This window comes from Chiloscyllium punctatum, chromosome 31 (assembly GCF_047496795.1).
Source record: "Chiloscyllium punctatum isolate Juve2018m chromosome 31, sChiPun1.3, whole genome shotgun sequence".
Classification (NCBI taxonomy): domain Eukaryota; kingdom Metazoa; phylum Chordata; class Chondrichthyes; order Orectolobiformes; family Hemiscylliidae; genus Chiloscyllium; species Chiloscyllium punctatum.
The window spans coordinates 62432855-62448972 of NC_092769.1; the positions used below are offsets into that span (position 1 = coordinate 62432855).

The 16118-nt window shown below is 41.3% G+C and overlaps 1 protein-coding gene across 1 annotated transcript; it reads left to right on the forward strand.

Moving 5' to 3' along the window:
- The first annotated feature begins 5548 nt into the window (after positions 1–5548).
- On the forward strand, positions 5549–8232 carry LOC140456887 (probable G-protein coupled receptor 139). The gene is made up of 2 exons (XM_072550795.1): positions 5549–5618; positions 7337–8232. Exons 1-2 carry the CDS (start codon positions 5549–5551, stop codon positions 8230–8232), a joined length of 966 nt encoding a protein of 321 aa, XP_072406896.1.
- Positions 8233–16118: the final 7886 nt, after the last annotated feature.

Sequence of the window (16118 nt, forward strand, 5' to 3'; positions counted from 1 at the left end):
CAGTACAGCACAGGCCCTTCGGCCAACAAAGTTATGCTGAGCTCTTATCTAAATCGAAGATCAATCTAACCTGCACACCCCTCAATTTACTGCTGCCCATATGCTTGTCCAACAGTTCTTGAAATGTCACTAATGTCCCTGACACCAACACTACCACCGCTGGCAGTGCATTCTGCACACCCATTACCCATTACGTCCTCTGACATCTCCCTATACGTTCGTACATATCACCCTAAAATTATGACCTCTCGTGACAGCCATTTTTGCCTTCAGGAAAAGTCTCTGGCTATCAACTCCACCGACTCTTCTCATTACCTTGTACACCTCTATCAAGTCATCTCTCTTCCTTTTTGTGTCCAGTGAGAAAAGCCTGGGCTCACTCCACCTCTCTTCATAATATAAGCCTTCCAATCCAGGCAGCATCCTGGAAAATCTCCTCTGCACCCTCCCTGAAGCATCGCCATCCTTCTTATAATGTGGCAACCCGAATTGGACACAATATTTCAAGTGTGGCCTAACCAGGGTTTTATAGAGCTGCAGCAAACCTCTTGGCTCTTACACTCAATCTCCCTGTTAATGAACGCCAAAGCTACATAAGCCTTATTAACAACCCTATCACTTTGGGTGGCAACTTTGGGTGATCTATGTATGTGGACTCCAAGATTGTTCCTCTGCACTGCCAAGAATCCAATGTTTAACCTTGTATTCAGCATTCAAATTCGACCCTTCAAAATATATCAGTACGCTATTACCCAGTTTGACCTCCATCTGCCACTTCTCAGCCCAGCTCTGCATCCTGTCAATGTCATGTTGAAGACTGCAACAGCCCACAACACTATCTACAGCACCACTTACCTTTGTATCATTGGTAAACGTACTAAGCCACTCTTCCACTTCTTCGTCCAAGTCACTTATAAAAGCTATAAAAGAGCAGACGTCCCAAGACGAGATCCCTGTAGGACACCACTGGTCACCGCCCTCAGGTGGAATACTTTCCATCCTCTACCACTCGCTGTCTTCTTTCGGCCATCCAGTTCTATATCCAGAAGCCAAATTTCCCATTATCCCATACCTCCTAACTCTCTGAATGAGCCTACCATGGGGAATCTTATCAAATGCCTTACTGAAATCCACATGCACGACATCCACTGCTCAGCCTTTCTCAATTTGTCTCAGAAAAATGATGGAAACTGTTTAAGCCAAATTATCCCATCACCCTTAAGGATGTGCCTAAGGATGCTCTCACCTCACGACCCTGTGTCCCTGGTGCTTCTGTGAAACCGGGAGGGGGTGAACTGCCTGTCAGTGAATGAGCTGGGCTTCAGTGTTATCAGGGAAATGGTTCTGATTTAAAGAGATCGCAACAATTCCAGCTGTGTCTGCACTTCCCCAATTCTTTCGCCATACGTGGGACTCATTGCTTGGACCAATATTTGTTGTCACTGGCTGCTTGCCCTGGAGAAGGTCACAGTGAGCAACGTCCTTGTACTGCTGCTGTCCTTGCAGTGCAGGGACACGCACATTGTTATTAGGAATTCTTACCAGATTGTGATCCAACGACAGCCTTGGAATTTTGATATACTTCCAAGTTAGGATGGTGACTGACTTAGAGGGCCAATTACAGGAATTGTAATCAGGAAGCTCAGGAGTTTCCATTGGATTTGGTCTGTTCTTGGCTCAACAGCTTCTCAAGAGTTATGTTAATCTCAACATCAAGAAACTGGCCATGACGAATTCAATGACGCTTCCCTTGTAGGTCAGTGAACTCATGAGCTGAAAGCAATAGCTACTTTGTCAGAGTAATCCAGAGATTCCTCATCTAATAACAATGAATTATTTTGTTACTAAAGAAACAATTATGGAAATTCAACACTCCCTGGAATTGAAGCCGGTTTTCGAGCACCAATCCAAGTTGGGTTCAAACGAGGGGATGTAGACCTTGTAATTAAGGAGGAGGGGTTTGATTTGGAGGATTTGATACAAAGAGAGAGATCATTTGTTAATTGGATTAGCCTCCAAGGAAAATGAGAAATCGCATTGATGAATAAAAACAATCTCTTGTTATTAGAATAAAACAGATAAAACAATGAAATACCTGGCTAAAATAGAGGAAACCTTCAAGATCATCAATAATACCCTTCATGGCACAAAAGAAGAGGAAAATCACACAAACTGCCATTCCTAGATGTCACAGTAGAGCGAACATCCAGTGGGGAACAATAAACCAGCGTCTACAGGAAAACAACACATACAGACCAAATATTGAACTACAGAAGCAATCACCCCAACATCCACAAATGAAGCTGCATCAGAACATTATTTCAACGAGCCACCACACACTGCAGCACAGAGGAACTCCGCAAGGCAAAGGAAAATCATCTATACAGAGTATTCAAAAAGAACAGGTACCGAATGAACGCAGTCCTCAGGTTTTTCAGCAACAAACCCAAACAAGCAGACAAAACATGTTCAGAAACTCTAGCCACTCTCCCCTAAATCAAAGACATCTCAGAAATGACTGCCAGATTACTCATACCCCTTGGCATCATGGTAGCCCATAAACCCACCAACATATTAAAATAGCAGCTAATGAACTTGAAAGACCCTATACAGACAAAACCCAAACCTAATGTTATTTACAAAAAGCCGTGCAAGGACTGTAACAAACACTACATTGGACAAACAGGCAGAAAACTTGCCACCAGGATACCTGAGCATCAACTAGCCACAGAACGACATGACCCTCTATCATTAGTATCCTTACATGCAGATGAGGAAGGACACCACTTCGACTGGGACAACACGTCCATTCTAGGACAAGCCAAATGGAGACACACACGACCATTACTAGAAGCATGGCATTACAACTGGAACTCTATCAACAAACACATTGAGTTTGACCCCAACTACCATTCCCCTGAGAAAAATAACAGGAAATGACATCACCAAACGAAATGATGTCACCACAGAAAATGGCATCATCAACCCAAAGAAACTCAAACATATAAATAGCAAGCAGGAATTACCAATAGTGTTTCGCCTGAGGCCCACTGAAGATGTTAACTCGTAGAGTGACCAAACGTCTGGAAATGAACCTTCCAGCTCAGCGAGCCAACCTACATCCAGAACCTCAACCTGAGCTACAAATCTTCTCCAAACTCGCTAATGCCAATGAATTGGTCAGATGGGCAGAATAGTCATGAATACGTTACAATCCAAAGATGTGTGACATGATGCATTTTGTGATGTTGTACAAGGTAATAAAAATTCAGAATTATTAGATGAATTTTGAATGATGTGGAGAACATTATATATTTTATTTTTATTTTATTTATTGTCACGTGCATTTTGTTACAAAATGCAGGAAAAGTGTTGTACAGTGCAACCACTCTACAGCACCATCTTAAATTACAGAAAAAATAATTAAGACAGAGAACACAAAGACAAAAAAAATGTAGAAATAAAGAAATATCATTCATCTTCACAGTCATTCTTGTTAAGTGCTCCGCCTTGCACCATGTGTCCAGTGGACATCCACGAGTTCCTACCACTATGCTGCCATCACTTCAAAAAGACTCACCACTCCGGCACCATCTCCCCTCTACTGATGCCCCCGACACTAAGATCATTGCTGGAACTTGCCAATACAGATTTGATTCAATTCACTAAAGTACCAGGAGTGGTAGAAGTGGTAGCTAAAGTGGCAAAGAAACCCCTTTCCTTTATTATCCAAGATATAGAATATAAGAACTGGATAATCTTGAGAGTGATGATCATGTAATTTTAAATGCCAGTGGAGAAGAAATCCAGAGTTCCAAACATAAACTGTGGGATTTTGCGTTCAAATCTCACATAGCAGCTGGTATAATGAATAATGAATTGACAAATCTGCAATATAGAACCTATCTCCATAATAGTTTCCATGGTATGGAGTGGAGTTTGCACATTCTCCCCGTGTCTGCGTGGGTTTCCTCCGGGTGCTCCAGTTTCCTCCCACAATCCAAATATGTGCAGGTTAGGTGAATTGGCCACGTTAAATTGCCCGCAGTGTTAAGTGAAGGGGTAAATGTAGGGGAATGGGTCTGGGTGGGTTACGCTTCGGCAGGTCGGTGTAGACTTGTTGAGCCGAAGGGCCTGTTTCCACACTGTAAGTAATCTAATCTTATCTGTATCGAGCATTGATAGTCATAAAAATTCTTTTGGTTTATTGGCGCCCGTTAGGAAAGAACGTCAGCCATTCTTACTCTTGTAATTACTGCTCTTCATATTCTTCTAGCCTGTGACACAACGTAGACGCCTGGAATTGGAGCAATTAGGTTGTTGGTGGAAATTTTGATTGGTGGAAATTGAATGACCTTAAGAGCCTTTTGTCTATGCTGTCCACCTTTGTGACCGTATTACTCATAATAGCACACTCTTCCCTGTTCTCTGAAATGGTTCTTGAAAGTATTACATTGAAGAACAATTACAGACGACAAACAAAGCTGGTATTGACAATAATGCTCAAATCCTATTAAAGGATAATGTAACTGTAAAAATCACATTTAGGCTGCAACTTGAGTAGATTACACTGCACTGGCAACCTCATTAGAGAAAGAATTAAATTGTATTGGAAAGAGTACAAAAGAACATTGTATTCCCTTTCTTCAGAACGAAGAAATGTAGGTATTTGGAAGAAAATTATTGCATTGTTCTCTTTGAATGACGGAGGCTGAGGGGAGATTTGATTTACACAATTGAGTGGGACCTAGATCGTGTGACCGTGAAGGTCTTGCAAGCCTTAACAGTGAGGGTGGGGATTGGAGGATCAGAGACTTAAAGAGATTGGCAGAAAGTTTGGATGAGTCATGAGGAAAACCATTTTTCCACAGGTGAATAATGAAGTTTAAATCTCTCTGGATATGCACCTCAAGTGCTGCACCCCGCCGGGCTGTGGACCAAATGCTGGAAAGTTGGATAAGGCAGATTGGTTTGCTTTGGAATCGGATCTCAACTCAAACCATCATTTGCCCCATTAAATGAAGACTCAAAGGCTTACGGGAGTGATGCAGATTTTATCCACAGCAGGTCCACCACATAGAATAATCCACTTTACCAACGTCATCATTAGAAATCATTGTTTTTATTGTTCTTTTATGGGATGTGTGAACTACTAGCTGTGCCACATCTTTGTCCATCTCAAACTGGTAATGACCATGTGGTGTGAGGACACCCACGTTGCTGTTTGGAAGTGATTTCAATAATTTCCCGTTAATGCCAGTGAAGCAATGGTGACGTGGTTCCATTTCAGGATTTTATGAGCGTCCTGGAGAGATGTGTGCAGGTGGTAGTTTTCTCGCACATCTGCTTCCATTGTACTTGCAGATGATAGACTGTGTATGTTTGGCCAGGCATGAAACCATGAGTTAATTTGTTTGTAAGTTGATATATTGCAACCTAATTGTCCCTCCAGAGAATGCCACTTGGAATAACTGAGGGGTGCTTTATCACAGAGCTTGCTTCTAAAAATTTCAGAATTGGTTTAGTTCTCTTAGTTTGAGAAAAAGTCATGCACACACCGACAAGGGGCCTCTTCTATGCCATCTGCTACCCCATTCTGGCTGCCGTGGGTGTTCCTGGTAAGCAATGAATTTATGATGCTGTAAATTTAAAGAAATGTTTTAACTTCCCTTTATAGAGCAGACTGAATTATTCAAATATTTAGTGCTGTAAGGGATTGTAAACAGGTTCTAAGATTTATGCAGGTGAATCATAGAATATTATACCGTTATAATAAATCGCACAGCAATTGTTGCTTTTACCATGAAACGTTGATAGTATTATTGAAACTATAATGCTGCACCTTAAAGGAAATGCAACTTATCAGATTGCTAATCTATGAGTGGTGGTATATGCATGAACAGTTTTGTTTACATTATTGAACATTATGTTTTATTCCAATTTCATAAACCCATTCCAGTACCTTTAGTTAGGTGTGGAATAAAATCTTATCACAAGTGTCAAAATATCATTTTTTCTGCTCTTAAACGTATTTCATGCGCTCATCTTATTATATGGTTCACAAATGGATTATTAGAGTATGATTATTATGTCAAATAAATGGTAATAACGGGTAATTAGTCGCTCAAATGGTGTAACCAATCTCTCTGGGCAGATCTTAAAAATCAATAATGAACTTCGTTAAAAGTGTAGCGATCCAAGATTTTTGACCATTTCATATTTTTATGTTCTACTCATAGGATTGAGGAATTGGCTTTTAATTTGGATAATTAGTTTAATTAAATTTCAATCATCAGCTGGATGTTGCTAATGTTGGAAGGGTCAACATTGCTTGCTTATCACTAGATTTCACTTGAGAAGCTGGACCTGTGCTTGTTTCTTCACGCACTTCAGTGTTTATGGGGATTGGGTTTAAGGGCAAATTTAACACCAAATGGTTCAAGAAATGAATTGACCCAACGTTTCATCGATGAACTGTGTCTAAAGCAACAACCTTAAAAAGAAGAAAAGAGGCAGTAGTTGTGAGATGTAATCATAGATTCCGTACAGTGGGGAAACAGGCTATTTAGACCAACAAGTCCACAATGACCCACCAAAGATTATCCCCACAACCACTCCCCGTACTCAATATTTCCCTGAACCAATGCAACTAGCCTACACATCCTGGAACACTGTGGGCAATTTAGCATTGCCAATTCCACCTAACCTGCACATTGTTGGACTGTGGGAGGAAATCGGAGCATCGGAAGATATTCATACACACGGGGGCGAATGTGCAAGCCCCACACAGGCAGTCGCCTGAGGGCTGGATTTGAACGAGGGCCCCTGGTACTGTGAGGCAGCAGTGCTAACCACTGAGCCATTGTGTCACCGTAATTGTAGAGATTAGGCCCTTAGTGGCTAATAACATGATTGACAGTGATGAAGGGAGTAATATCAAGGAATAATAATACGACAGAATTGAAAGTATTCTGAGACCCAAAATTATTTCAGCAATTATAAGAAATAACAAGCGAGACTATGGAAACATATGAAAATTTGAAGGTGATGATTATTGAGACCAAGATATTCCTGGAGAGGGATCCATTTGGAGCCAGCTAGCATATTGTTGATGGATAGTCTGACTTGGTTTGATTAATATAATGAACAGAGAAAACAAATCTGGATTAAGTTCATTAACTTGCCATGAAGATTGAATCTGTCATCAGAAAGAATAATAGTCAGTCTGAGGATGGCAATTGGGCAGGTCTTTTGGATATCAGTTGCATGTAGCTTGATGTAGTAACTGGTGTTTGAAGTTCAATTAGAAACAGCACTTCCTTTTTGTCTCTCGCAGCCAACTTCCTTGCAATTCCAATCTTAATCCGAGGACGGTGTGGTCTCTCTTGGTGTATCACCTACTACCTGGTGGCGATAGCAGTGAATGATTTACTTGTGATCATAACAGCTGTCATTCTCAATCGGATCAACCGCATCTACTTTAGGAACAGTGTCCTGTCCACCACCCCCGTGTGCAGTATCAGCCCAGTGCTTGTTTATTCTACAAGGGATAGCTCAGTCTGGCTGACAGTGGCCTTTACCATCGACCGTTTCATAGCCATCTGCTGCCAGAACTTGAAGACCAGATACTGCACTGAGAAAACTGCATCGCTGATCATAGGAATAATCTGTGTCCTGAGCTGGATCAAGAACATCCCTTTATACTTCACTTACAAGCCTTTATATATCTTAGATGGAGTGCCCTGGTTCTGTGACATCAAATCTACCTTCTACACCTCAGCCATCTGGCAGGCGTATGATTGGCTGGATCATATCCTCACTCCTTTTCTGCCATTCCTCCTCATCCTGATGCTCAACGCCTTGACAGTAAGACACATCCTCGAAGCCAACAGAGCCCGCAGAAGGCTCCTCAGCACTGACAATCGTGAAGACCAGGAGATGACCAACCGCAGGAGGTCCATTGTCCTGCTCTTTGCCATCTCTCTCAGCTTCCTCCTCCTTTGGGTCACGTATGTCGGACATTTCCTCTACGTGAAGGTGACAGGGGAGGGGTATTTCACGAGCCTGAATACCAACAATGTGCAGTACATCCTTCAAGAGACAGCCATAATGCTCACGTTTCTCAGCTGTTGTAATAACGTCTTTATCTATGCGGTATCACAGAAAAAGTTCCGAGAGGAGCTGAAGAACTTGCTGATAAGTCCTTTCACCAGGCTCACTGCTTGTTTTTAACAGTGGTAAATCAGAATGATGTCTCCACTTATTTGATTTCTATTAGTGTGGCTCACAGTATTACAATCTTTCCATGGACTCAAAAAGTCTTGTGAAAAGCCTTTTGGATGTAGGAGGCATCAATTCCAAATGCTAATGCCACAGCACTCTGGTCTGAATACTGAAAGAATGCTCAATAAAAGAATGCAAAGTTCTGAGATTACATGGTCAATCACTGTTCTTCTGACCCTTTCACATGGAATGCAAAATAACCCACGATTTCATCAAAATGAAAAGACAGAAATCTGCTCCTGGGATCTGGGACAATATATATCCCTATTCAACACCACAGAAGACAGTTTCCTGATTATTCACCTGTCCAATTGCAGAATCTTACCTTGGCACATTTGCTGCCAAAGCACAAAAGGATTAGTAACTGAAAAAATAATTTGGGTAGTCCTGGGATCATGGAAATAGCAGTATCGATGTTCTTGCTGTTTTTTTCTCACCATTTTCATCCTCCTTCTCTCCATTCCTTTATGCTCTCGTCCTAATGTTCCTTCCTCAGTTTTTCCCAACATGACTTCACAGTGGATGAAGATTTTTTTCCTAACGAAAATCTGCAGATACTTTGTGCTTTTTTTTATATCTATCTATCTGTCAGTCTATCTATCTACCTGTGTATTCATCTATCTATCCATCTATCCATGTATTCATCTATCTATACATCCATCTATCAATCTATCTATACTATCCACCTATCTACCTATCACTCTATGATTCTGCCACGATCTAACTATCTATCTATCTATCTATCTACCCATCAATCATCTATTCATCTATCTATCTATCTATCTATCTATCTATCTATCTATCTATCTATCTATCTATCTATCTATCTATCTATCTGTCTATCAATTCAACTTTCTATCTTTCACTCTTCAAATCTATCTCCCTATCAATCTATCCATCGATATATCTATCTACCTATGCATTCATCTATCTATCTATCTATCTATCTATCTATCTATCTATCTATCTATCTATCTATCTATCTATCTATCTATCTATCTATCTATCTATTCGTCTATTTATCTGTCTGTCTACCTAACTTACTCTTTTGCAATTGAGAGGACGGAGTGAATTTGAGGAGATTGGAGACATGATCCAAGATGTCACTGGAATTGATAATAACCAAACTCATAGACAGAGGGCAAATTAGCGAAAAGCATGAGAACAAGACCCTGTATTATCGCTAATCATGCTGGCGAAAACTGAGTTTAACTGGGATCCTGACTGAATTTAGCAAATGCATATTTTATTATAATAAATGCATAACGCAGCAAAAATGTCAACTAAACGAAGTCTTCAGGGAAGAGGTTCATCAAATTGTGTTAACATTACCGACAATGAGGAACAAACACAGAAATGTAAACAATGTGAGCTAAATTACGTTTACCAACAATACCACAACTAAGGTAAACTGAATAGACATTAGTGAGACACGTTTCATGACTTTCTGTCTGAAATCCCGTCATATTCAGGTTTTGTACAGCTCATTCCGTGCTGTGTATCATTGTCCATCTGTTCTCACACCATGCTCAATTCGTTTTACAGCTCCCTCTGTGCGCCGGATCACTGTGTCTATTATGCACTGTGATTGACAGTCGAGACAGAGATGGCATGAGCGTCTTGAACATTGACTCCAGATCCCATGAAGTGTCATGTCTTCAGGTTAAACCTGGGGAAGGAAACCAACAGCGAATCAGATATTAGTCTTCAACCAATTCGGTTCACTCCATGTGATTGTCAAGAAACACTTGGAGGGAATGCATCTTCAAGGGCAATTGTAGTTTAGTCTGCAATGTTCCAGAAATTCAAATTAACATCATATTGCAGGATTGTGAGCAGTGTTGTACATTCACTTCAGCCGTTTTCTCTGAATCTTAAAACTCTATTGAAAAACTTGCAGGGCAGAAGCAAAAAAGAACCTTTCCATTAAATAGTCTCTCGGTGCCCCTGAAGAACTCGACACTAAGCCTATTTGTGAGTTGATTGTGCTGTCAGTTTAGGTGGTGCTGTGCTGCCCTCTGTCGGAATCCGTCATGAATTTCACTCTCCGTCTGTGCTGTGCCATCGTGCCACCTGCGATAGGGTTATTGTGTGTCGTATTGTGTCACTTTACACAGAAGAGAGAGAGACAAAAATAGACAGAGGGACTTTCATTTTTTTAAATTCATTCATTCCCCATAAAATATCTCTCATTGCAAACAGAGATCCATGCATGTACATTTTTTTATGGGCCAGACCAGATCCCCTCAAAATATTTCACGAAAGTAGTTCAGACGCTATTTTTTTCTTATTTTAAAGGCAAATGTAACGTGTCTGTTCCAGATACAATGGGACTGGTCAAACTACTCGACGTTAAGCAAAACACAATTTATTTAACCATTGTAGTTCAATCACAAATAAAGAAAGAGAAATTTAGAATAACAACTCCTGGAAAACTTAACAGAATAATAGATACATTAATTATTACTAATTAACTGTTCCAATACAGTAACTTCCCATAAACACAGCCCTTGGCAAAAAGGAAATTTCAAACGCAGATTCTCACATGTAGTTCTCCTATTCAAGAGGGAAAAAAACAAGAGTAAATTCAGACTGCAGCAGCCAGGGGACACTCACCGATGCCCTCAACCCTTTTGGGACCCCAATAGCTTCTGACTTAGACATCCTGACCTGTGACAGCTGGCCACACCCATTCAGGCAGCTGAACAAAAACACCCTAGTCCTCCCGAGCTGTCGAAGCAAGTAGTCTTCAGGAGTCAACTGGGTACTTTTCGTTCAATGTCTCTCTTAAAAGAAGACTGGACAAAACATCCTCGTACCGTCGCAACATAAAGAAACATACAGAAATAAAGGAACACACATCTCTCATTGCAAGCAGGGATGCACACAAACGGGCATATACACACACATACACACGTGGAACACACACAGATGAACACAGAGATACGTACATAGATGCAGTAGGAGATGCACAAACATTGTACACAAAGTAACATTAAAAAGTCTATGCCATACTTATTCGTAATTTAATGCCTTTTGTCACAATATTATTTTCATTCAGGTTTAACTGTTGTCAACATATTGCAAACGTTTGATTTTTGCTATAACTCTGCCTTTATTGCAGCGTCGAGTTAAATCTCGACACCTGCTGCAACGGTCGCAAATACCGCCCATTCACATTCCCAGGGGAAGGCGTTTCGGTTTCCAGGAACACTGCTGCCTGTGAACGGAGTGATTCAGTTAATCACACTCCCCTTTTGTCTCCACAAGTTCTGCATATTCTCACATTCGACAATAAGATTCAAAATGCTCCAGCCCTATCAAACAGTTCAGTTCACCTTAGAATGACTTTCTTCAAAGATAACCTGTCCTCATAATACCTTTGAAACCTTTGCAGTATTCTGTTTTTCTCCAGAAAGTGGGAATATGAGGATCGAATATGAGGAACTGCAGTTGGAGCATTTCTGTGTCTAATTGTGTGATTCTGTCAGTGAGTAAGAGTTGACTGAGAATGAATTCGAGGGGCCCTATTCTCTCCCTAGTTACCCTTTTGTCCTTAATGTATTTGTAAGAAACCTTTGGATTCTCCTTAATTCTATTTGTCAAAGCTATCTCATGTCCCCTTTTTGCCCTCCTGATTTCCCTCTTAAGTATACTCCTACTGCCTTTATATTCTTCTAAGAATTCATTTGATCAATCTTGTCAATACCTGACATATGCTTCCTTCTTTTTCTCAACCAAACCCTTAATTTCTCTCATCATCAAGCATTCCCTATACCTACCAGCCTTTCCTTTCACCCTGACACGAATATATTTTCTCTGGATTCTCGTAATCTCATTTCTGAAGGCTTCCCATTTTCCAGCCATCCAACATCTGCCCCAATCAGCTTCTGAAAGCTCTTGCCTAATACTATCAAAATTAGCTTTCCTCCAATTTAGAACTTCAACTTTTAGATCTGGTCTATCCTTTTCCATCACTATTTTAAATCTAATAGAATTATGGTCACTGGCCCCAAAGTGCTCCTCCAGTGACCCCTCAGTCACCTGCCCTGCCTTATTTCCCAAGAGTAGGTCAAATTTTGCGCCTTCTCTAGTAGGTACATCCCACATATTGAATCAGAAAATTTTCTTGTGCACACTTAACAAATTCCTCTCCATCTAAACCCTTAACACTATGGCAGTCCCAGTCTATGTTTGGAAAGTTAAAATCCCCTACCATAACCACCCTGTTATTCTTACAGATAACTGAGATCTCCTTACAAATTTGTTTCTCAATTTCCCTCTGACTATTATGGTGTCTATAATACAATCCCAATAAGGTGATCATCCCTTTCTTATTTCTCAGTTCCACCCAAATAACTTCCCTGAATGCATTTCCAGGAATATCTTCCCTCAGCACAGCTGTAATGCTATCCCTTATCAAAAACGCCATTCCCCCTTCTCTCTTGCCTCCATCTCTGTACTTCCTGTAGCATTTGTATCCTGGAACATTAAGCTGCCAGTCCTGCCCATCCCTGAACCATGTCTCTGTAATTGCTATGATATCCCAGTCCCATGTTCCTAACCATGCCCTGAGTTCATCTGCCTTCCCTGTTAGGCCCCTTACATTGAAATAAAAGCAGTTTAATTTATCAGTCCTACCTTGTTCACTGCTTTGCTCCTGCCTGCCTTGACTTTTTTTTAAGATTACTTACGGTGTGGAAACAGACCCTTTGACCCAACGAGTCTACACCAACCCGCCGAAGCACAACCCACCCAGACCCACTCCCCTACATTTACCCCTTCACTTAACACTACAGGGAATTTACCATGGCCAATTCACCTGACCTGCACATTTTTGGGCTGTGGGAGGAAACCGGAGCACCCGGAGGAAACCCACGCAGACACAGGGAGAATGCGCAAACTCGACACAGACAGTTGCCTGAGGCAGGAATTGAACCCGGGTCTCTGGTGCTGTGAGGCAGCAGTGCTAACCACTGTGCCACCATGCCAACCATTGGCTTGCTTCTTTTCTCAACTGTACCAGTCACAAATTGATCTCTTTCCTCACTATCTCCCTGCGTCCTATTGCCTGCACCACCGCCTCCCCCCCCCCCCAATTTAATTGTTTAAAGTCTCCTGAGCAGCTCTAGAAATCCTCCCTGCCAGTATATTAGTCCCCTTCCAATTCAGGTGCAGTTGGGGTGGCAAGGTGGCTCACTGGTTAGCACTGCTGCCTCACACTGCCAGGGACCCAGTTTCGATTCCAGCCTCAGACGACTGTCTGTGTGGAGTTTGCATTTTCTCCTCATATCCACGTGGGTTTCCTCTGGGTGCTCCAGTTTCCTCCCACAATCCAAAGATGTGCAGGTTAGGCGAATTGGCCAGGCTAAATTGTCCATCGTGTTAAGTGCAGTAGTCAGGGGTAAATGCAGGGTAGGGGAAATGGGTCTGGGTGGGTTACTGTTCGGAGGGTTGGTGTCGGCTTGTTGGGCTGAAGGGCCTGTTTCCATACTGTAGGGAATCTAATCTAATCAATCTGTCCTTCCCGTACAGGTCACTTCTACCACAGAAGAGATTCCAATGATCCAAAAATATGAATCCTTCTCCCATACACCAGCTCTTCAGTCATGCATTCATCTGTTCTATCCTCCTACACCTACGTCAATAGCTCGCAGCACCAGGAGTAATCCAGATATTATTAGTCCTTTTTTAATTCTGGCCTAACTCTCTATATTGTCCCTTGAGAATCTCATCCTTTTCCTTTCTTATGTCATTGTGGCAATGTGGACAATGACCTCCTGCTGTCCCTCTCTCCCTTGAGAACTTTCAGCACCCTCTCTGAGACGTCTTTGATCCTCATCCGACAAGAAGACCATATCGTTCTAAAGGCCATTTTTGCATCTTTCAATCTACAGACTCAGAAAATAGCACTGTCTTATTCCTGTACAAAACACTGCTCCAGGCTAACTTAATATTTATGGCTTATATTTTTAAGTTTAATCAAGAGACATGTCTCAATAAAACATGTAATCAAGAAGGAACCCACTCTACTCACTACTGCAGACTTACTGTAAGGCCACACTTTAAAATATTCACTTACTTGTTTCTGTGCTGTGACCTCTCCCAAACAGGTTCCTCCAAGATTAGTTATGAATTTCAGTGTTTATTAATTTTCCCAGACACACTCTGTTGTCCAATGATACATGAGTTCAAACAGCAAAGGCAGTAACTGTGCAGGTTCACTGCTGTGTCACTTAGAATTGTGGGTTTCTTTTCCTCTCTCTCTCTCTCTCTTTCTCCTACATTGACCTCACCATGTGTTGCCTTTGTCTGTTCCTCTCCCTTTTAAAAGTGCTGTTGTTTTGTTATGTCTGGTTGCATTTCATCTGGTTATTTAGCTTAATGCTGGGCCATCTGCAGCTCACTAATGTAAATCCATCTTTCACACAGTATGTCTTATGGAATACTCCAGAGGCAGAATGATGAGAGCAAGGAGGCCCTTGATGTCTCCTCTTATGCTCAAAGGGTAACAGCCTCGAGTCAAGTATTGACAAAAATCAGGAGCGTTGTCCCACCAGAAGCCGATAAAAGGTAGGCAATGGAGCAACTTGCTCTATTCTGTCTGAACTAAAAATACTCCCAATGTCAGGACAGCCTGGCTGAGTAATGGCTAAAATGCCACATAAAATATTTAACTAAACATTCAGCAGCCAAAAATGTCAATGTTCAGTCAGGTTTGTTCACACCACATGTGGACAAACCATGAGCTGATTCTCAGAACTAGAGTTCTTCTCATACCTAAGTCTCATGGAGCACAAATCCTGGTATCTATTTGACACACCACACTTATCAAATCCCACAACATGAAACTGATACAGGGATATCACTGAATAGTAACCCTCAAAAATTAAAAATCAGAAATCAATGTCGATCAAGCAAGGCAAAGATCAGAAGTAATAGAAATATTCAGCCATTGAGACCTCCATGGCACAGGATGGAATTGAATCTCAACAACAGGAATGGGCACTTGTCTGTTGTACACACTCTGAAGCTTTCTCCACTAGTTATAGTTTATTTATTCTGGGTAATAATGTATATAAATATGTTAAAACATTTTGATGAGAAAGATGTTGAAGCCTTCTTTATTTCATTTGAAAAATTGGCTAGGCAGATGCAGTGGTCAGAGGGCTTGTGGGTAATGCTGGTTCAGACCAAGCTGCTAGGCAGAGCTAGTGAGGTATTTGCATTGCTGTCAGATGAGGGGTCAAGAGATTATGCAGATGTCAAACAGGCTCTTTTGAGTGATTATAAATTGGTACCAGAAGTGGTTCAGAAAAATAAAGAAGGAACCAGGTTAGACTTACGTTGAGTTTGAAAAAATTAGACATAGTAATGTTGATAGATGAGTGTAAGCCTTGAAAATGGATAAGATCCATAAGTCTGTAAGAGATTATTCTGCTGAAGGAGTTCAAAAACTCACTTCCAGAGATGGTAAGAATTCACGTGGATAAACAGAAACTTCAAGAAGTGAGAAGGGCAGTAGAGATGGCAGATGAATATGCATTGGTGCATAAAGTTAAATTTAGCTTCCAACAGGAATTTCATCCTCTGAGGGATAGAAATTGGAAGAAGGGGAGATCCTACTCTACAAAACACAGAGTAGAGCACACTGTTAATTGTTTACCACAGATGACAAAAGAGGTTCAAGAGGATGAAAAGGAGGTGAAAGCCCTCAGGTGTTGTCACTGTGGTAAAGTGGGACACCTAAAGTCACGTGCTAGTTGTTAAAGAAAGGCACTGTGGGAAAAGGTTTGGTAAAAGAGGCTAAACAAGTGGGATTAGTGCAAGCAGCA